Source organism: Electrophorus electricus, chromosome 13 (genome assembly GCF_041902795.1).
Source record: "Electrophorus electricus isolate QZ-2024a chromosome 13, ASM4190279v1, whole genome shotgun sequence".
NCBI classification, from domain to species: Eukaryota; Metazoa; Chordata; class Actinopteri; order Gymnotiformes; family Gymnotidae; genus Electrophorus; species Electrophorus electricus.
The window spans coordinates 2,309,734-2,332,500 of record NC_137509.1 but is presented as its reverse complement, the minus strand read 5'-3'; the positions used below and the strand labels follow the sequence as shown (position 1 = coordinate 2,332,500).

The following is a 22,767-nucleotide window of genomic DNA, read 5'->3' as shown; positions in this document are numbered from 1 at the left end:
GACACACTGTTCGCCTCTGTGGTTGTGGTGCAGGGATTTGAAGTGATTACAGATCAGTGAATGTTTGTTTGGTCGGACGCACGTGTGTGTTTTTCAGATGTTTGGGGATGTACTCTGCACAGCTGTCAGTTTTTCTACCGTAAAACATGTCACCATAGCACTCAGAGCGTTAAAGACGACACATCTGTGATTAGTGACGTGTTTAGTGACGAGCAAAGTGAAGTTAAACAAAGGTGAGAAGATAAATCCAGTAGCTGTTATAAATGCATACAGTGCGTGCTCTCTCTCCCTTTAACAATCCAGTGCTGAAGAGCCCCCCCCCCCCCCCCCACATGCATGAGCATCGTGCATGAGCAAGCAGAATATTCCAGACCTTTCTAAAGGTTTATCTGGTGATGCAAGGGTTTGTCAAGTGCCTTGTTCTAAAACCGTTTTTGAAACATGTAAAGATGTTTCTGAGGATAAGAGAGTGAGATGATGAGGCCAGGATGCTCATGGCTGGCGGTGCATTCTGCCCCCATTAGCCCCCGAGTGTGGGGGTGTTTTGCTCGCTCAGTGAGGCGTGGTAGCTGTAGTCGATTGTCCGCCGTACTGCACTGCATGCTGGGACTTCCGAGGTATGTACAGAGCTGTTTAAGGGACAGACTGAGGGGACCACAGCCGTGTTCTTTCACTGTTTTATTGTACGAGATTTGACTCCGTATTCCTCACTTTGTGAGACCCTGTTAAATTCTTCTCCACTCTCACATGACTACTGACAGAGAGCAGGACACATTCTAAACTACAGGAAGAAGGGAAGTAAAAAAAAGACTACATCATTATACTTCTCTCTCTCCCTCCCTCTCTCGCTCCCTCTCTATCTCCTAAAGATCTCTCACACCTACCTGACCGTTACGTTCAGGCTTTTTAAAGACAGCTACTAAAGTACTTCACACTGTTAAGTGCAAGGTAATTACACATCAAATACACCTGCAACTCCTAGACATCAAAAGACCCTGAGGTGTGAAAGGAGAGATCTCTCCCCGCTTTTCCTCCTAATGAACACTAGAGGGCGCTTGCCCAGCTACTTCCTACCTTACATAAGACTTAGAGAAGTGGGCTTAAACAACAACAACAACAACAACAACAACAACAAGTCCAGACCAGCTGCAGTACAAGCAGTGAGAATGGCTGCAGAGGAACGAGAAGGCGGAGCCCTTTGCTTTGTTTTTGTCACCCATTTATATGGTTATTGGGTGGTGCTGGTGGGTGCCATGTCGCGCCAGCGTTCTCACGCTCTCCCAGCGTGATTGGTGCAGATCCCACACTGGAACTGGCCAGGTCATGGCTGGCAACGACTTGTGAACTGAGCGTCCCTCACCTGGGTGTCAATCCTGTTGTGTGTGTTTGGCTGGGGGGAGGCAGACAAGCCCTGCCCGCCCTCCCCTGCCCCTGACGGCACCTCCAGCCTGGGTTCAGGTCGGTCGTCGTCCTGGCCGCCAAGTGGGTTCCTCCTTCCCCCTCCAGCATCTAGACCAGAGAATTGGCCGCCATGCTCTGTTCTGAGTTCTGAGGTAGCATTGGCAGATGTTATTGGTCTGTAGATGGGATATAACTGCCAAAAAAGCCAATCAAAAAGCTTGATATTGAAATGTACTTAAATAAGTCAACAGAGCACAGATGTTAAAGTCCACCCTGAAACACAGCCCTCCTGATCCTACCCATAAGGTAGTGATAAAGGTAAAGCTCACATGACCACCTCATGCACGCTCTGATTTTGCACCCTGATTCAACCTTTGTAACATATCTTGGGAGTAATTCACATACATTTGACCCTCTGGATCATTAAGCCTGAGACACACCTGGGAGGAGAGCCAGGTCTCCAGGACAGTAGAGGATAGAAGCTGGGAAGGGTACTAGAACAGCAGCACAACGAGCAGCTAGGAAGCTCCCATTGCCCCGGCAGTCTGGCCTAGTTTTCTGCCCCAGTGTTCTGCCCCAGTGGTCTTCCAGCTCAGAAGCTCGCTCTTCGTTTGGAACTGCACGAGGGCTCGGTGCAGTGGAGAATTAGTTACTGACGTTCTGCTCACAACCTCTCGAGGAGGCCTCCTTTTACCCCCATGCTGCAAACAACCCCCTCCCCAATCACCCCCCCATCTTTCCTGCTGCCCGGAATCTGCCCCTGGGCTGATGGCGGGTTCTCGCAGTTAAACCAGCCCTGTCGCCAAGGAGAACCTCTACCCCATTGTCTTCCAGCCCAGCTAAGCTGGCACCAATGCACACTGAATAGGAGCAAATTATTATTGAAGGATTTTTCCTTGCACGGACAAAAAAAGAAAGAGAAGGAAAAGCCATGGAGAATGATAGCATTGTCCTATGTGTGTGCGGCGTTCCCAGCTCGCGATTGAGGACCGGCCACAGCGCGTCCTAATCCGGGCCTCACATTGTTCGGCGGAGGTGTGCTGGGGTCTGGTGGGGTTTCTCTGTGAGGCGCTGAGTCAGCAGGGGGATCTTTCTGGTGGACTGATACCACAATGACCTCCAGGCTCCCTAAAAGGACCAGCATGAGGGTTTAGCCCATTCAGGGGCGGCTAAAGATCCGCCAGCCTGGGGAGACACTAATGCCATTGCTGTTCGCTTGCTTGAAGTGGATCTTGGTGAAGGAAATGCGAGGAGAGGAGCTCATCCGGTCATCCGCTCAGGTAAGCTCCCTTGTCAAATGACAGTTTGCACTGAGGATGTAGATGGAATGTGTGTTATTGAATATTGCTCCTCAAAGATCCTGTCGGGATGGGGATCTGCAGAAAAGCCAGGATTGATGGTGCTACACCGCTCCCAAAGGGCCGGAGTTCTAGAGTCTTAGAGGTCTAGAGTCCTAGAGCTCTGTCATTCTAGAATTCTCTTTATTGCTTTGTGATTTGGTTACAAGGCTTTGCTAATTTTAACCCATATGAAAAAAAAGTAGGAGCAGAACTGTATCCCATTAAAAGGGACTTACTGGAATGAACAGGATTTGCTGTATTTTCCAGAACTGACTGTCTCATAGGGACATACATTCCGAACTATCAATAAAGTTTGTCCAAATCTTCCAAGCTTTTCCAACCATTCAGTGATGAGACTGCTCTGCTGAGGTCTGCATGGAAGCTGGCTCAGATGCCACTCATCTGCTGGGGAGGATTGGCTGCCCTGGCTGTCCCGTCAGGCTCCGTGAGACTGGAGACCCCTGCACACTGGAGCCCGAAACCCCACGTGTGTGTGTGTGTGTGTGTGTTATTAATCCTGTGGGAGGACCACAAATGTGTGAGAGGAGGCACTGTGTTTGCATCGAGGCAGACTCCATAAGCGGGACCCCACCGCTGCATACTGTTTGATAGGGAGACTTCATCTCAGCAGGTGCTCAGGTAAACAGGACTCGGATGAGCAGTGAAAGATCACTCGCCCCCGTGGGTGTTCCTCCCCTCCAGGGGCGGCCTCCATGTCAGGAGCACTGAGTCACTCATGCTCGGTGCGCACCAACAGTGAAAAGAAAATTTTTATTAGATTTTGTTTTATGTACTCTAGCATTGCCTGTCAAATATTTGCTACAAACATGGTTAAACAATAACTGAAATTTGTAAAAGTTTTGAAACATTTTAGAAATAAAAACACATTGTAATATAGAAAGGAAAAATAGCATCAAGTGAATGCTCAAGGAAACTGAAATTTGTTTCTAAGTATCAGAATCCTCCAAACAGGCATGCTCTGCCGTATTAACTTCAAACAGAAAGCATTTGGTTAACAGGTTGGAGCAGGAACTCTTAATATCTTCCCACACTTTTCTCCGGGTTTAAGACTGAAATCCCTTTGCTTTAAGAGATCTTTTTACAAAAATGTGTAAGATTTCCATGTTCGTTTATAAATGTCCAAACACGTTTTTATAACAAACTGTATGAATCAGGAGTGTTAAGAACCGAAGGCAAACTAAACAGTGTGGTAGGACAACACCAGACAGCATAGCTAGATCTAATGTGAAAGCAGCAGTCATTAACTGGGATTGGCTGTGTTGGGTCAGGGCTGGAAGTAAGCCCAGCGGAGTTGTAGGTTACCAGGTCCAGAGTTGTCCACCTATAAACTTGACAGTAGGGATAAGACATTCTCTCATGATCATTTTAGATTTTGTCATTAATTCTGTTGTCTAATCCTCTGCTCCCAGACTAATGCTAAATTCTGATCTCAGTCTAATGCAGATCGTTGTGATATTGAAATGCTATGAAGGTTTTGATTGTATGGTGTCTTCTACTGGAGCTAAACTCTGCCAGGTGGTAGGTCCATATAGAACAGATGACCACAGAAGGGTAATGATAGAAGATAGGAACTAAACTCTGCAGGGTGGTGCATCTTCTGGAGTCGAGCTGTACAAAACACAACACACACATAAACACACACATAAACACACACACACACACACACACACACACACACACGCTATCATGATTTTGTCATGTATTTTGTACCTTGTTGACACCACATCTGACATCTTTCACACATAAAGAAAAATGCACTCAAATGATTTTTGATGAAAAAAAAAGAGTAGATTGAATTTTTAAAAATTATTTTAATTTTATTTGGTTATGGAGTTAATATCTAGCATTCTAGAGCAGAAAGCACATTGTTTGTGGTCAGGGACAGAAATAACAATAACAATGAAAAAGTAAACCCAGCAGCAGACAGTGCCTGGTCCACTGGACCAGCAAGGCAGCACAACCACACAACCCACATGACACACACACACACACACACACATACTCTTACTAAGATAAACATTTACATCAAATAAATAGTCATAAAAAATGATCTGAAAGCCATAAACAAAGAACTAGTTTGTACAAAGCTTTGGAATTTAAGACCATGACACTAAGAACACAATTTAAACTGTGAAATTTCACTCAAACGCAGGAGAGTGTGAGGAGGCTTAAGAAAAAGGCCAGTGGGCTTGATGGTGGATCAGGAAAACCGTGAGTTTACCTAAACAAGTCCGTGAACATATTGCACCACTGGCTTGGTTTGAAATGATCATCAAGAGATTAATGACCTTTGAGGAAACGATGATTAGAACATCAGAAGAATCGATTTAGCAATCTCAGTATAATCCCATATTTTTATTTTCATATTACATGTTGACAAAAATATATACTTAAACTCTACATTTCAGCATATTTAAAGTGAGGGTGTCACTGTAAATCAAATTAACTCCAGTGTTTCTAAGTCAACAGATTGTCTGTTTTCCTAGTTTTGATCAGACTTTTCTGTTTTTGTGACTAAGTGACCACACTCATAACTTTATAGCATTAAACTTATTACAATGAATTTGTTACAGTTTGTCCATTTGGTTGACAAAGACCACCCCTACATGAAAACTGAATTAGTAAGAAAACTTCACATTTTAGTTCTCAACTATGTCTACATAGAGTCTTTCATAGAAAGAAGAGATTTCTTACATACACACTCACACACATACACACACAAGGGCATGACTAAGCCTATATTATACACACGTTTGAATATATACAAAAACACCTGTAGTCAGTTAGCAGCAAACAGATGAGGCTAAGTCATTTAGTCACCATAAAGCCACAGAATCTAGTCTCTCACGCAAGCTAAAATGCTAAGCTAATTCTACAGAATCTACAGTTTCTCACACAAGCTAACATGCTAAGCTAGTTCTACTGACTGCCAGGCCAGGTCATGTTGCATTCACAATTTTGTTTTATTTTATTTTTTCACAGCATAGACTAAAAAAAGGAAAATAAACAGATGTTTAAGTAAAGCCGAACTGAACCACCGGCAAAGACACAACAAAACTCTCTCATAGCTCTTCCTGACAAAGATTTAGTCCATCCAATATTTTACATGTTTTGGAAAGCAGCCCTGTGAAATATCACTAATACTGTTACACATAAAAAAGGAGAGAGAATATGTTAGTCTCCATAAGAAGTGCTGATTCTACCAGTTGCATAAAGACTATGTGGCTGATCACAAACTGAGTTAGTCACTCGTCTTGAACAAAATCAGGGCCAAGAAGCTACAAAACGTTTCCTGTTGTGGGAGGTTTAGAATCAGTTTCTTACAGAAAAACATTCAGCCAGAAATGTCAAAATGAAAGGGCACAGACCAGTAGAACACAGAGCAGTGGAAGGTCTGTAGGACACAGATGCTACTAGCAGAGGAGAGCTTAAGTTTTTGATCATTAAAGGCCAGTTAGGTTTCATAAAGCAAACAGGCAAATTCAAAGAAACTGAACATGCAGAAAATGTAACATCCACTCAGGCACAAGTGCGTTCATAGCCTAATTAGTAACTTGTTAACAGTGTTCTCAACCTATTTCCTGGGTCCATGTGTTTGGTCTCTCTCTCTCGCTCTCTGTCTCTCTGTCTCTCTCTCTCTCTCTCTCGCTCTCTCTACTCCCCCCACACACACACCACATGTAGCATAACATTTACTATTTTTTCTTTTCTCAGTATCCCAAAATAGTTGCTGTAGTCACAAATAATTAAATATAGCACTAATAGCTTTTTTTAATGGTGTTAAAAAGAGGCTATTGCTAACGCTAGCAGTAGGGAAGTGTCAGCCACTTCAGGTCCACGCTGCAGGGTCCCGTGTCAGCAGCGTAGTCTGTGCAGCGGAGAACAAACAGTGCCAGGCGTCGCTACGATCTCTCGCTTCCTCTCAGCCTCCCTGCTCCTTACCCCCAACGACACAACTGTGGGGATCTCCAAGGCTCAGCCCTCTTGTTCATCAGCCAAGAGCCCCCCCAACTGAAAGAAGAGTGTCGACCTCGCAGGAGTCCGATCCAGACAGAGACCCATCAGGAAGGGGTCCCTGAGTCAGTAAATGATACGTCTCTGTAAGAAGCTGCCTGGTCAGAAGTGTATGGAAGGTGTCAGCCCCCTTTTTTAGTGCTTGTTGGTTACTGGAAGCACAGAGGCCTCTGCCTGCCGATCTCTTTGAATCCCCCACACGTTTTAGCAGGAGCCTCTAAGGAGCGATGGTCGGTGGTCTGGCAGCCTCGTCTCTTCCCTTGCCAATGTTCGTTTTGTTTTGGGTTTTTTGGCTTGGGGTGTGAGCGGGGTTACTTGCAGGTGTGGACGTCGTAAACACGCAGGCACGCCTGGCAGCTGACGTAGCAGCACCAGTGGAAGACGCAGTGGCACTTCTCCTTACGCTCCTCCGTGCGGGTGTTGTGCCCACGGCCGCAGCACAACAGGTCGCAGCCGTCGATGCCGTGCGACGTCAGGTTGCAGACACGGTCGCGCGTGCCGAATGAGCCTGTCTCCGGGTTGGGCTCGCAGAAATTGGGCGAGCCCTCGTAGTACACCAGGTCCGTCTCCGTGGGTGGTTTGAAGAAGGCGTACTTCGGTCGGAGGGTCTCCACCCAGCCGCGGGACTCTCTGTGCTTCTCCACCACCATCTCGGAGGCGCTGTCGTACTTGTCCTTCATGTAGTCTCCGATCACGCGGAAGTCCGGCTGAGACCACCAGCATGTCTTCACCTCACAGCTGCCTGACAGCCCGTGACACTTACACTTCAAGTACATGTGATCAGTGATGGACTGCGGAGAGCAGAACAACATAAAGGGGGCTCCGTTTTAGCAAGACTGTAAACAATATCATATATTCACTTAGGTTTCAGGTGAATGTACTATTTTCCATTAAAGCCTTAAAGATTAATTGCCTAAACATTATAGATTACACAGTAAATACTGTATAAATGTACATTTGCTCTGCTGAAGAGTTACAGTTCGGAACACTGATTGGAGCTTTACAGTTACATTAAATATTTATTAAGAAAACAAATCTGAGTGACCAGTAGTCAGTACTGTAACCAGTAGAATGATAATCAGTATTGACCAGTAGTCAGTACTAAAAAACAGTAGTCTGAACTGTATTCACTGTAATGATTATTTGTACTCAGTACAATAATAGCCAATACTTTAATGTGGTCAGGGGATATTTCTAATCAGTAAAATGTTTGGCAATAATAACATGTAAAGCAGAAGTCACTAGTAACTTCTATGCAGTAAAACTGTAGTCAGTAGTATAATATAGTTAGTAGTGATCTGTAACAGTCCACAGCAGTGAACAGTAATCAGTAAAAGGATCCGTCAGTAGTCAGTAGTAAACCGGCGTGATCACCGGTAAAGTGGACTCAGTGGTGAACACTCACTATTCTCCCGGCCTCGTTGTTATGGCGATTCATGGCGGACCGGGCGTCTGGTCGGTTCTCGCGGGCATCGGCGAACTCTCGCGAGACCATGCTGCCGAACTCCACGTCCTCGCTGCAGCCGCCCCACTTCCAGCCCTCCTCGCGCGCCTTCCTCCGCGCGTCGCAGCCGCAGATGGTGGCCGAGCCCTCCGCGCACGCGCGCGTCACGGCGAACGCTACGCCCGCGGACGCGATCGCGTGAACGAACGCGGACTCCCTCGTGGCTGCGGAGGAAATCGATGGGGAAAACAAACAAACGAACAAACAAAAACACGACAGTTTTGGCACCTTGTGGTGATGGCACTCATCATTTCTCACATATTTTACACTTTTAATATCGGCTGTGGTCCTTAATCAAATACGGCACAAGCGATGGTATCCTAGTTCTGGATTTGAAAACGTACACGCAAAAAGGCATGAAAGAAACTACACTTCTGAGGAAACCTTCTTTGAGAACTTCCACGTAAAACAATTTGCTTCAGATGTAGAGCTGGAAAGACGGCACTGGATGTTAATTGTGGTTAAACGCAGGCATCGTGGGCGGAGTTCCTCCTGGCAGAGGGATGAGTCAGTCGGGATCCAGCACGTCCTGCTAAATGACAGCTAAACACGGAGGCCACAGGCCTGTAATTACACAGGCTTCATTAAACAGCTCCGTATTGTTCGCGACTGTTGAGCTGTCTGTTCACCGCTCGACGGGCCATTGTTTTAAAGTGGGAAAGGCTCCTTTCTGGTTAAAGGCAAGAAAACAAACAAAATGAACGATCCGTTACGAAGCAGTGGAACGGCAGACAGCGACGGGCCGTGCTGATGCCACAGCAGCGCTTGTGTTTTACACGTTGTGCTCTGCCAGCAGATCGCCGTGAGAAGTCGGCCGAGGTCTTGTGCTGTCTTGCACTTGTGCAGGAGATTGAGGAAGAGGCTGGAGGAGCCTTTATCTCGGCAGCAGGTTTCAACTGGTTAGGGAAATTAAAGGTGCGGAAAATAAAAGTGGCTACTTGTCGCAACACAGTTTAACGCTACTCTAACTCCAAATTCAGTCTAACTCCACTGTAACTCCAAACTCAGTCTAACTCCACTGTAACCCCAAACTCAGTCTAACTCCACTGTAACTCCAAATTCAGTCTAACTCCACTGTAACCCCAAACTCAGTCTAACTCCACTGTAACTCCAAACTCAGTCTAACTCCACTGTAACTCCAAACTCAGTCTAACTCCACTGTAACTCCAAACTCAGTCTAACTCCACTGTAACTCCAAACTCAGTCTAACTCCACTGTAACTCCAAATTCAGTCTAACTCCACTGTAACTCCAAACTCAGTCTAACTCCACTGTAACTCCAAACTCAGTCTAACTCCACTGTAACTCCAAACTCAGTCTAACTCCACTGTAACTCCAAACTCAGTCTAACTCCACTGTAACTCCAAATTCAGTCTAACTCCACTGTAACTCCAAACTCAGTCTAACTCCACTGTAACTCCAAACTCAGTCTAACTCCACTGTAACTCCAAATTCAGTCTAACTCCACTGTAACTCCAAACTCAGTCTAACTCCACTGTAACTCCAAACTCAGTCTAACTCCACTGTAACTCCAAATTCAGTCTAACTCCACTGTAACTCCAAACTCAGTCTAACTCCACTGTAACCCCAAATTCAGTCTAACTCCATTCTAACTCCAGACTCAGTCTCTCAAACCTCTCACTGATATGACAACTGCGGTTTTTTTTGTCTTGGAATATTAACCGGTATTTAATGGTTCTCATTCATGAGTTTTAATACAAAGCACAAAACCTTTTAGTGACCATTTGCTGTTTTTTTAAGAAACCTATTTCTCCATAACTCATTCAAATAATTTGTGTAAATAACTGATGGAATCTCTTTTCTTTTTGTAGCCAAATAGACATTTATCTCAGAATCTGTGGGAGTGTCTATTCTCCCGTGGACCCCACGTGTGGACTGGCTGGCGCTGTGAATGCCCCTCTTACCCGCCAGCTCACGTCAGTGACAGAAGTCAAAACACTGGCTTAAGATACTGTCTACACTGTCAGAATCACTGGTGTTATAAAAGAACTGGGAATTATCTGAACACCAGATAAACAGCTACATCTAAGTTTACAGAAGGATTGCGAGGTTAATACTATGCATTTATTCATATTGTACATTTTTGTGCATGCATGGTTGTCTGTATAGTTTGTCACACTATGAAAGCTGAAAGTTGGAAGCTTTCGAATTACATTAGAATTACATCAGAATTACATTAGTACAAAGAGATTTTGAGATTTTGAGATTTCTACGCCACTACCAGGTTGGCAGTGGCGGTGAACATTAGCCAGTGCTGGTTATAAGCAGTTTAAGGAGGGAATGTCATTCATTCCATCACACAATTCACCAAAACATCTGCTTTTTATGACCAGGAAGCCTGTGCAGTCCGGGTCAGACTCTTACGGCTAGCTGACAATGACAGAGCAGAGAGGAGAGTCCCGCATGTGGGCGGGGGTGGAGGGAAGATTAACTGCACCCAGAGAGGCTCTAATCCCCCCACTCCATAAAAAAAGAGAGATGAGTCTATGCAGGCACACCTCGGAGAGGCAGGGAGCTTTTACCTGAGGAAGAATGCCCCAGCGGTGCCAGATTAACCGGGCAGCGTGTGAGACCTCGCCTGGCCCTGGCGGCCCTGGCTGGACCCAGCGCCGGCAGACTCTCCTGGGGATGGTGGTCCCCGCTACCTGCTGGCTCTTTCAGGCCCCCATTGTGCTGTCACTGTCATGGTGTGTTACGCCCACAAAGGACCCCCTGATATTTTATATGAAATTTGCCCCGGCCGGTGATTAGTGGGGACCAAGTTAAGTCATAGCAACAGAGAAACTATGCGGTGTCCAGCCCCAGCTCGCAGCCAGACAGGGGGGAAATCCCCTTTGAAACGGTTTAATAAAACAATCTAAAGGGCGTGTGAATAGTCTTTCCCGGCCGGCCGGCTTCACGCTCACCACTCATATTGTGCCGCGACCAGTGCCCAGCAGGGGGCGGGGCTAAGGTCCCCTGATCAACTCCGTTTGCCACGCCCCCTCTTTCTTTCTCGGCTGGAGTTAATGGTACACCGGTGAGCTGACCCCTCCCTCCACCGCCTACACACCCTCCCCCGGCATGCTGAAACACACAGCGCGTGAAAAGCTGGGAGCGCCAAGCACATCCTAAATTGTAACTGTTTGTCCCCCAGAGGTCAGGGGTCGTAACCCGGGTAGCCTGACCTTTTGCAAAGCGGGTGTGGAAGAGGCTATTAGGTCGCCCTGTTGCTGTCTCACTGCTGTAGTAGAGTTTTGTTGATGGCTTAAACATCACCTTAAACGACACTTCCCTCATTGTCAACACATTAACAAGACGCAGGTAAAAAGGCAAAGCAAAGGCGAATTGCAGGGTACTTTTCTGGAAAGGCATAAAACACCAGCAGGCTGTCACGGACCGAGCGGTGCAGACAGTCTGTGTGATGTGTTTGTGTGTACTTGTCAGAGTCTGTGAGTTTTCTGGCTACGTGGAGCTGGTTTGAGTTGCTACAGGTGGAGAGAGTGACAGTGTGAGATAAAGACGGTGTCTTGTTACACCTCTACCTGCGGCCGTGTGCCGGGGCAGCTCGGCACACACCTGTCCTCACCTGTGCTCACCTGTGCTCACCTGGCTCTTGGCAGCAGGAGAACACACTCCTGCTGTGCTTTGACACTCTGTTTAATGTAATCGGATGATCACTGTAGCCAACACTGCCTCAGGCCCCAGGGAAAGGAGAGGAGGAGGATATGGAAACAAGCATCACCATACCAACAGCTCCACACACACACACTCACAAACACGCACACATGCGTACAAGCATGCATGCATGCACATGAACACACACACGTGCATTTATGCACGCACGCACATGCGCAAACGTACATGCACACACACACACACACACACACATCCACATGCATACGTGCATCCACATGCATACATATATATGCACACATACCCACTCAGTTCATTAGCTCACGAGGCCATTCTGGACATTCAGGCATCCGTTCTGTGAATCAGGCTGGACAGAGGAAGACACTTAGAGCTCAACTTCTCCTGAACTGAATAAACTTGTAAAACTGCAGAGCAGAGGAGAAGCTGTCAGGACTTGCACCAATATGTGGTTTAATTCAGCAGTGAGCTATGTGCTCCTGATGGGTTCATTCCAAGCACCTTGTGAGTGAGCCTGTTCAACCACACTACTGGTTCAGCAGTCTCATAGCACCACTTCCTTCCATCTCAAACAGACACTCAGAGCTTCTCACCAAGATCGCATGGACTGGGGTTGCTGTATTGTGTGTTTTCCATGGTAAAGGTACTCAGATTTTAGTGTCAATTTTCTAGTCTTTCTACTGACCATAGGCTCTGTGTCTGCGGTCCGTATGTAAGCATAGGTTAGGATTAGGGGTTAGTGTGACGGTTAGGGTTGAGTTAGGGTAGGACTTATTAGGCCATAGTTAGGTTAGTGTTAAGTTAGAGCTAGTGTTTGAATTAGCTTTGTCTTCCCTTTGTGACTGTCAGCTCATGATCTGACTGATTGAACAAACCCCTTCTGTTTTGTGTGGGGTTGAATGAAACTGGGGTATTTAAGGTAAGACACCTTAAATACCCCAGTTTCATTCAACCCCACACAAAACAGAAGCAGGAAAACACCACACGTCCATCACTACCTCCCCCTCACACAGAAGACATGCATCTGTCTACACCACAGACATACACCCACATAAACACACACACACACACAACATGCAAATGTCTACATCAGACACACACACACAGATAATATACATCAGACACAAAGTGCCCTCAGTGTTACACAAATGGCCACATCACTTTCAAAAGCGAGAGAAAGCAGGCCTCTCCACGCTAATCTGCCTGGAGAGGATGGGAGTCCCCCACTCAGAGCCCCCTTAATCTTGGCTTTGAACACTTCCATTATTAAGGACTTCAGTTAGTTTAATCCAATCAATATGATCTACTAAAGCCACCCTAGACCTTCCCTCTAGTGTTTGTGTGTGTGTGCATATGTGTGTGGATGTCTGTGTGTGTGTGTCAATGTGAGCGTGTCTGTGTGTGCGCACGCGTGTGTGTGTGTATGTATGTGCATGTGTGTGTGTGTGTGCGCGTGCGTGCGTGTGTTTTCTTTGATACCTCTTGCTTTAAGATTAAAAGGTGGCGGTGAGTAAAGCATTGAGTTGAATCGTCCCGTGACAGGGTGTCCCATGGCAGCAGGGAATTCCCATCACAGGATGGAGCTCAACATGCTCCACCCGGCTCGTGCACATCCATCATGACAACTACACCCTTCATAGTCGAGTGATTCTGACTACAACCTGTCCACACTGGATTTCCCAGGCAGTCGCACAGTCGAACATTTCCTCTAGTCAGTGGTATGCGAAAACAGAGGTGTTGGTTGGAATTTGGAAGTTACAGAGACATGCGCTACAAAGAAGGAAGACAAAAAAGAAACTTGTTCTACCCCAGTAATGTTTCTACTCCCCAGGAGAACTTTGGAAACGGTTGAAACAGGAAGCACAAGTATCCGGAGCCGCTGTTTCCCCGAGTGACCACGGCAGGGTTTCCACGGAGACTCTAGGTCCGGGTGTGCATGTGTGCCAGCGCGGGTACAGCTGGCATCTCTCTGCTCTGACACGCCTAACTAGACCCTTCAGGAGCTAAGTCAGGTGCAAGCGAGCAGGCTACACGCACGCTGCAGCATGCGGCACAGGGCTTCTCTGTGACACCCGCCAACCCCTTCCCCACCCCCGCCCCACCCCCGCCCCAGTGTACCTTTATCCAGCACGGGCCCGAAGATGGCCAGGTTGCCGTCGACGGTGGTGCAGTTCCAGCGCCGGCCACGGAACTGGTGCTGGCACTCCTGGATGCCGATCTTGACCCCCTGTGCCACGCTGGGCATGACCTCCAGGTAGTTCCGGCAGAAGCGCAGCTGTTTAGGCACCAGACCTGGGATGGAGCCGCAGGGGATGGGCTGGGAGGCCAGGGAGGTGTACTGGTGGTGCAGAGCCAGGGACCTGCACAGGGAGGAGCCCAGCACATCAGCACCTGCAACTACACAGCGCCCGGCAAAGGCAGACTCGGTACAGTACCTGACACTTTGGATTCAGGGTACAGTACCTGACACTTTGGATTCGGGGTACAGTACCTGACACTTTGGATTTTGGGTACAGTAAGTGACACTTCGGATTTTGGATACAGTACCTGACGCTTTGGATTCGGGGTACAGTACCTGACACTTTGGATTCGGGGTACAGTACCTGACACTTTGGACTCGGGATACAGTACCTGACACTTTGGATTCGGGGTACAGTACCTGACACTTTGGGAGGGTTTTGATATGGGATCATGCATGAATGAGCTCTGATTTGATTCAACTTTTGCACACAGCAAACGCAGACTTGTGATGTCATCACAGAATAACCTCTTATGGCTTTTGCTAGAGGGAGAATGACATCCACAGAATAACCAGCCTATCAACAAATATGAAAAACATTTTAGGAAAAAGGGTAGTCTAGGTAAAGGCAGGATGTTTGGTTTGTGAGCAGTGGTTCAGATCTCTCACACTCACTGACATAGATTACAAACTGTTTAAAATTGTTAAAGTTACTTATCCTTTGTTTCCATGTTTATTTTAGAATTTAAAAGTTTCATATGTATGAAATTGAATATTTTTCATGTCCTAACATCTCAAATTCTCAACTGACCTCAAAAGGCCATGAATGATGTTAGTGTCCATTTCCCATATTTCCCTGTGCAGTTATCTGAAAGCGTGAGGGAGGACCAAACCAGTGATCCAGGGTTCAGAAGGACCAGACCAGTGATCCAGGGTTCAGAAGCATGCAGAGGCACCCAGTTATTAGGAGACACTGTAGCCTGTAAAAGCCATGTGAGCTAAGTGCCCTGTGGGCTTGTGGGTAATGACACAGTGAGCGCTGGCCTGGAGGGGTTTCAGAGAGCTCTCGGAGGGCTTTGGTTGGTTTTGAACACGGCTGCTCTTTGATGGAGCAGGCACAAACATGCATGCGCCCCATTACATCCACACCCGAGTTTCCACTCTGCAGTTGGGCCTTGTTTACAGATGGTGACGTTTCTGTGGAAACGTTGCTGCTCTTCCTTCTGTTATGTCATAGTGGGGGTGTAGGGTTAGCACTTCTGCTTATGAGGTCAGCCTTTTGAGCTTACAACACCTGTAAATTTGAAAATTTTAAATGTAGGGTGTTATACTGCCATTGCCTTAATTTGATTTAAGAATAAAGCTTTGAGATCTGAAGTTTGTAATGCGTACTCAAAACGAACAGTTTAAACTTTATTTTTAGTAAATGGTGCTTAAATAAACCGATTGAGGTTTGATCTGTTATCATGAGAAGTGATATTGAAACGCCTTTTCCTCTGTGGGTGAATGAGAATAGTTGAGAATTATGTTGTGAGCTACGGCGGGACACGGACGACTGATTACTGATCACAACACGCAAGCGACTCTCTGACCCCGTGGATAGTGGCCGTGCTGTCTGATGGCCCTTCTGCCCCTCTCACACGGTCAGCTCCTTTGCTAGCATGTTCCGTTAGCCGCTTCCGCTAGCATGTTCCGTTAGCCTGTTCCGCTAGCATGTTCCGTTAGCCTGTTCCGCTACCATGTTCCGCTAGCATGTTCGTTAGCATGTTCCACTAGTCTGTTACCCCTTTTTGCAAAAAGCCCCACCCTCCAAAGCCTCGTAGTCATGTACAGAGCACGCTCGAAGCAACGAATATAATTAAATGAAACAGAATAATATGAAAATTTATTTTCAAAATTGAGTGACTTGCGTCTGAGGGAGGCCAGCACGAGGACTCCAGTTGTTTTGCACACAGCAATCAATGTCAAAGAGTGATGGGTTTGAGATCACAAAGTCAGGCCCTACACTCACAAACACCTTTATATCAGTGTTTATAGGACATCCTTTTGCCAAACCGCACCCTCAGGTTTAGACCCTTCACATACTTTGATGTCTCTTCTTTGTTTTCCTCGGTCCTCAAGTGAGTCCCCCACTGTGATAGCTCCGACAGTTCAGTGAGTCGAGCTCTGATGAACAGGATCATCATAGCTGGGACTTGGTTGTCTGAGCTGGGACTCGGTTGTCTGAGCTGGGACCTTTTCACAGTGCTTCGGTTGGGACACAGAACAAGAAACAACATGACTGGATCCCAGGCCGACCTGGCAGGGTGCAGTCGAACTGCCTCATTCACTAAGCAACTCCCTTCACTACCTGACCTTTGTTCAGGCCTTGTGGACGTAGCCTGAGGGAGCAGGAAGCCGACTGCACCAGTGCCATGAGACTACTTACACCTCCACCCCTCCTGTTCTCCCTCCTTCTCTCTCCCTCCGTTTCTCTATTCCTTTTATGCACTACTGTCTGCTACTCTCTTTGTTTTGCTCTGTCTCTCTCTTTCTCTGACACACACACACAAACACACTCTCTCTCTCTCTTTCTCTCTCTCTCTCTCTCTCTCTCTCTCTCTCTCCGTCTTAGTCTCCTTCCCTCGCTCTGATTCAACAAAGACAGACGCGTGCACACACACTCTCTTGCTTAATCTCTGTGCAGGGCTTGGCTGTTGAGGTTGTGTTATATGAAGCGTGGACAGCCCTCACAAGTTTTGTGGTGATAATTAATAGGCACTGCTGACTGCAGCAATCGACACCTCAGGTAGGACGCCGACTCTCCGCTGAAACCAGGCTCCTGTTTCCATGCGTAGATTGAACCCCAGGAGGCGCTGTGTCAGATACATACCATCTACCACATACACGCCATTTACCATATACACAAGTCCCCTCCCCCTCCAGCCCATGAGAAAGGACACGTGCACACACACATGTGCACGCAAACACACCCGTTCATAGGCGGAGCAGGTGGATCGGGGGCACCCTCGTGCTACGCTGTTTTGTTGCGTTTTCACACGTTTGCCTCTCATGGCTTGTAAGGTTGACAGCGTCATTTACGCTGCAGGTCTGCAGGTGATCGAAAAGAATGTCATGGTGAGATGACGACAATACGCACTGCACGTCTCGCCCACATCAACCCGCAGGACCTGACGGGCCCAAGACATCTTAGGCTACAACAATGCCTCGACTTTCCCAAACACTCCCATAGCTTGTGTTGTTTTGACCAAACTTACAGTTTTCTTGTTGTTGTTTTAAATGTAGAAAAACAGAGACTGACTGGGGTTTGAAGCTGTAATGTCTTTGCTCTATCAGATCCTGCTCTGTAGGGGGCACCACCTGCTCTGTAGGGGGCACCACCTGCTCTGTAGGGGGCACCACCTGCCTCGTCTGGCTGGCTCTGCAGTGGATAAGTGGTGACGGAGAGGGCTGCAGTCGGCGTTTTGGGTCATTTCCGGTACTGACACCAGGACCTAAGAACTCTAACGGAACAGCACGTGGCCCTCGCCCGCGTTATCCAGGCCAGGCGGCGCTGGTACCAAATGTGACCTTTTGAACCGGCACCAAAGGTGAAGCGGTCACACCGGCTGGCGCTATGGCGGAGTTCCTGCTTCTCTTCAGCCCTGCGTCCAGGGCCATGTCTCAGTGGCATTCTCGGAGACCTCACAGGGATGCTCCTTGTCCCGCTTCCTTGACTGCCTCCAAATCTTCCAATCCCTTGCAATTAAAAAAAGAGCTGGGGAGCGTTGGGACCGAAGCGCACGCTGGTGGCCCGGACGCGCCTCGGATGTGCTCGCAGGTCTTCTCGTCTGCTGTGAGTCCTCGTCTCCTTTTTTGATGCATATCTCAGCAAGCCCGTGCACGAGCCTTCTGGATCAGCGCTCGGGTCCTGAGCCCCGAGGCCACACACTCGACTTTGACATCAAGAGACTGTATTTTGGAAAAGGAATGCATAGCAGGCTGTCACCTCTAGGTATTTATCTTCTAAGGTGGGGTGGAGTGTGTGTGTGTGTGTGTGTGTGTGTGTGTGTGTGTGTGTGATTTGTGTGTGGGTGTGTAAGTGGTGGTAGAGAGAGGAAGCTACCTGTACTGTTTAGTTCTACTGGGACAGTGCCTGTTCACTCCTATACAAGCACTGTGTGTGTTTTTATTTGTGTGTGTGTGTGTGTGTGTTCTATGCACTTTCTGCCCCCTTCCTCACGGCAGGTAAAACTGTCATAACAATTATCAACTGCATGTCAGAGAGCATCTTGTGGTTACACTATTGCTTCAGTTCATATGTGTTCAAACAACTTCAGATGGGCCAATGACAAAGACATCAATATTGTTTAAGTAAATTGCAGCTACTTCTTTGAAGCAAACTACCCAACTACATCAGCCTTCTAAAATAAGACATTATTTGTGAAGAAAAAACCCCCACTTTTGCTTCAGGGGTGTTTCTAAATCTGGCTGTGTTGGTCTGAAACTCTCAGAGTAGAAGTCTTTATTTTTTGGCTAGAAGCCAGATGCATTGACCAAGAGGAATTTGGTAGGACAAGATGTCAGTCACGCCTGATGTAGTCTTAGGTGTGCATCAAGAAAACTGCAAACTGCCGACATGGTCTTAGAAACATTATATTTGATAAAACAAGCAATTCAAATATTTTTCTTATATTAATTTTATACTGCGATGAGAAAATGAAACTCTTCGTTTATTTATCAGCTCTAAATAAATTTTGAGCTCGTCGCACTCGGTGCGAGAAAACGCTTAGACTGCGGTGCTCTTGCGCGTGATCACGACTCTGCCCTTCCAACCTACAGCGGGAAGCTGATCTGAAAACAGCTTAACGACACCGCACTATTGCTAATGAATGAGCCAACGGCCCTAAAAGCTTCAAGCGGGTCAGACAGACAACAGTTAGAGAGAAGAGGGTAGCTGGACCGAGGTTAATGACCTACTTAATTACAGCTTTTTAAAACGGGCCCCAAACGCATCTTTATTCTCGTGCGCGGACAGCAGGCGCTCGGGCCTGGCAGCTTATAAACAGCGCGCTGTTGCGCAAAAACAACGAGCTTTAATTATTTCACAAAGCGCAGTTGGTTTGTACAGGCAGATTTGTTTGTCGTGGTAGTGTAAGATAACGAAACATGCCGAAACGTGTATAACGCGGATCTACAACAGAGCTTCATCTCAGCCAAAACTTGTAAATTAGCCAGTAGTTTATTCAGTTTTGATGAGATGTAATGAATCCAACTGTTCATCCGTTTAGAGTCGAAATCCCAATAATTTACTTATTTACTCATCATTAAGTTTATTACGTCATTTATGTTACTCAAAAATGATATTATATTTCATATATTTTATTATAATAGCCTGCCTGCAAAAATACTTTATTCGCTTAATTTCTCTGTTACCTTATGAGATAATAGACTTAGTTTATCTAAGTATACATGCCACAGTGTTTGTTTAAACCTATAGTTACCAGCGTTAACGAATTCAAAACATAAGCGAATTTTCATTCGTTGGGATACATCAGGCCTATTCTACACGTTCCTTTTTCTATAAAGTTTAAAATAATTATATTAAATATGTTAAATTAAGCACATTGTATTTTATTCGATTTTTCTTTAAAAAATAATGAATAACTAAAACTCTCAACAACTAACTTTTGATAACTTCTTGAGATAAAAGCGAGCAAGCGGGCAAGAAGGAAAGAAAGAAGACTAAAATAAAAATAAATAATACAACACATCGGCAACTGTTTTGAGGAACACAAATAGAAACCAATATTATTTGCGCATTTTAGAAATACCGGACAGAGCATGTCAGTCTGTGTACTCAGTCAAGGTTGTTCAGGTCCATTTTTACGCTACTGCGCTTTGAAATTGAGAGCGTCATTAGCTGACGCTAATGTCCTCCTTCAAGAAACGACCCTCAAAGGAAGCCACGATAGGTTACATCAGCATGTAACCACCATATCAGCATGTAACCACCACATCAGCATGTAACCACCACATCAACATGTAACCACCATATCAACATGTAACCACCACATCAACATGTAACCACCATATCAACATGTAACCAGCACATCAACATGTAACCACCACATCAACATGTAACCACCACATCAACATGTAACCACATTACCCGTATCAACCATGCCTGTATGGACACTACGCAGATACGCGTCAAAGCGCTGGAAGAGACATTCTCCCCAAAATGACACAAATATTTCAAATGTTTCGAGACGCACTGGTAATTAGATTTTTGATCATTTTGTTACCGCTTAATACAGAGCGAAGGGGAGAAAAATAAATAAAACTTACCACCATATAGGGTAACTTGCCATAACACGCGCGAGCCCACAAAGAAACAGGAAACATCCGAGGTATATCATCCTTAAAAAGTTTCGCACGAGAGGCACCCACATGCGCGCACTCACACGCTGTCGCACGCGTTTTCTGAGAGTCGGAGCTGACCCGTATGTGCTTCCTGACCCCGCAGCCGCGTCAGTGTACTGGCCGCCCGCGAGCAGTCATGGCAGGACACGCCAGGCAAATATTAAAAGTTAAAAGCAGTTTGCTTTTGGGACCCAATCAGCAGGTATCGCCACGGGGGAAACCCTGCTGATACTGCTCCCTCGCGCTCTCCTTTCCCCGAGTCAGGCAGTCGTTCGGTCTGAACGCGCGCGAGCGGGAGTGAGCTCACGTCGCGAGGACGGTGCTTTAGTAGACCTGGTGACTGGGCTCGCGCTCGGGGTGATGCACGGCCTAATGTGGTTTGGAGAGAGAAGGGGGGAGCTCGCGTTAAATACGCCGCGCGCAGCCCCTGCGGACTGGGCAGCTAGAGCGACCGGACACGTCTCACCCTGAAACGCAAACATCAATGTGTTCTGCTTTTCACGCAGTGTTATTCGTTCTTCCTTTTGGGGATTATGATTTTATACTGTATGTAAGTTACAGGCTCGCAGCTTTTTACTAATTTCAGGTGATGCTAAACAAAAACGCAGCAAGTCTTATAAACGTGCCAGATAACAACAACAGAAATATATGATTTTGTGTCCCCATAGGCGTCCAAACTGTATATTTGTGATTACCTATAGATAATAAGAGCATCTGTACCACCCCCCCCCCCCCCCACATATATACACATACACATACACAAACACATCTCTGATTTAAATGGGGATGGAATAGCCTGAAGATTAACTGCTGAACATTCTTCGCCAGTATTAACACAACAGCGACAACAACGACAGCAACAGCAATAACAACTACAATAATAATAATTTAAAAACCTATGGCAAAGAAAACCCACATGTCAGTTGGTTTCACCCAATAAATAACAGTAGCCGAATCGACGCTACTGTTTTTCTTTTATTAAGGCTGTGACTAAGTCTGGCCAGACTTTCGCCGAGTGTTGTGTATTAGACGTCCGCCATAGTTAGGGTTCGTGCCCTGTGGCAGGTGAAACGAGCCTTATTCGGAAACACACTCCGCCGGTGCTCATTGATATTCATTGGTGCCCATCAAGAAAAAAAAAAGTGGTTGTTCTTTCTGGAGGAACAAGTGTTTCAGCATAACATTATACTGGCAGAAGACACACTGCTGTCTTTGCAATTTTAGCAGTAGCGTATTTCCCCCATTCACCGCTCTGTCTGTTAGAAATGTATTTCATTAGCCTAAAAGGGATGAAAATAAAATAATAAAAACATTTAGCACGTTCCTCCCAAACCGGGAGGCTTGGCCGTTAAGGCACTGTGATGGTGAGTGAGGTCAAAGCTGGTGAACGGAGCGCCCCTGCAGCTCTGCGTGTCTGAGCGCAGTCAGAGCTCTGCAGGCCTTAGAGGGCCTACAGCCTGGATGGCTTTCCGACCTGAACACGATCAGGTAACACTCCACATCGCGTCTTTCAAGACACTGCAGGGCTGGCGTGCGTCCACGTGAGCTTCCCTCTTTACGCGATTTAAGTCGTAGTAACAAGAATAAAGAAGCTACTTTAAAAAAAATATTCGAACTACATCGCATTTTAGTCCACAAACTGTGCATACTTAATTCAGCCGTATACATCGCCATCTAATGGTCATCGCGAACACTTGAACCCCCCCCCCCCAATCAACGAGTTTAAAGTTTTCCATGCGGCTACTTGTGACCGTGAGATCAAGGCATGCCTTCAGCATCTGGGTTCTTTCTTTCTTTCTGTTTAAAGGAAAAACGAGCCAACGTGCACAAATCACTTTATTCTTCTACACCTACAGAGTGCAGGTCCACCTTTAAAACATTGCTGTTGTTTAACGGCACGTTATTGGCGTTCCAAAAACGGTCATCAACGGTCTGCCCAGGTTACAGAAGGTCTACATTATCGATGTAAGACGACCCTCAAGCGGCCAATAACAGTACTGCAAAAATACAGCAGCGCTGTATGTGAAATACAGTTAGCTGTGCTCTTTAATGTCCACAGTAACGATTTTTATATTAGGGTTCCTCTTATTTAGTTAACATTAACAAACCAAGAAATGTAGTTTTAGTACTATCTTAAATAACTTTAATAAAGTAATGAATTTACTGCTCATACTTACTGCTCATAATGAA

General features: G+C 46.4%; 1 protein-coding gene across 1 annotated transcript; it reads right to left on the bottom strand.

Moving 5' to 3' along the window:
* Positions 1-4,596: 4,596 nt before the first annotated feature.
* wnt3a (wingless-type MMTV integration site family, member 3A) lies at positions 4,597-20,896 on the bottom strand. Its single transcript, XM_035536542.2, has 4 exons — positions 20,503-20,896; positions 14,052-14,293; positions 8,182-8,444; positions 4,597-7,567 (listed from the first exon to the last, which is right to left on the bottom strand). Exons 1-4 carry the CDS (start codon positions 20,604-20,606, stop codon positions 7,088-7,090), a joined length of 1,089 nt encoding a protein of 362 aa, XP_035392435.1. The 5' UTR covers positions 20,607-20,896; the 3' UTR covers positions 4,597-7,087.
* Between the last annotated feature and the right edge of the window lie 1,871 nt (positions 20,897-22,767).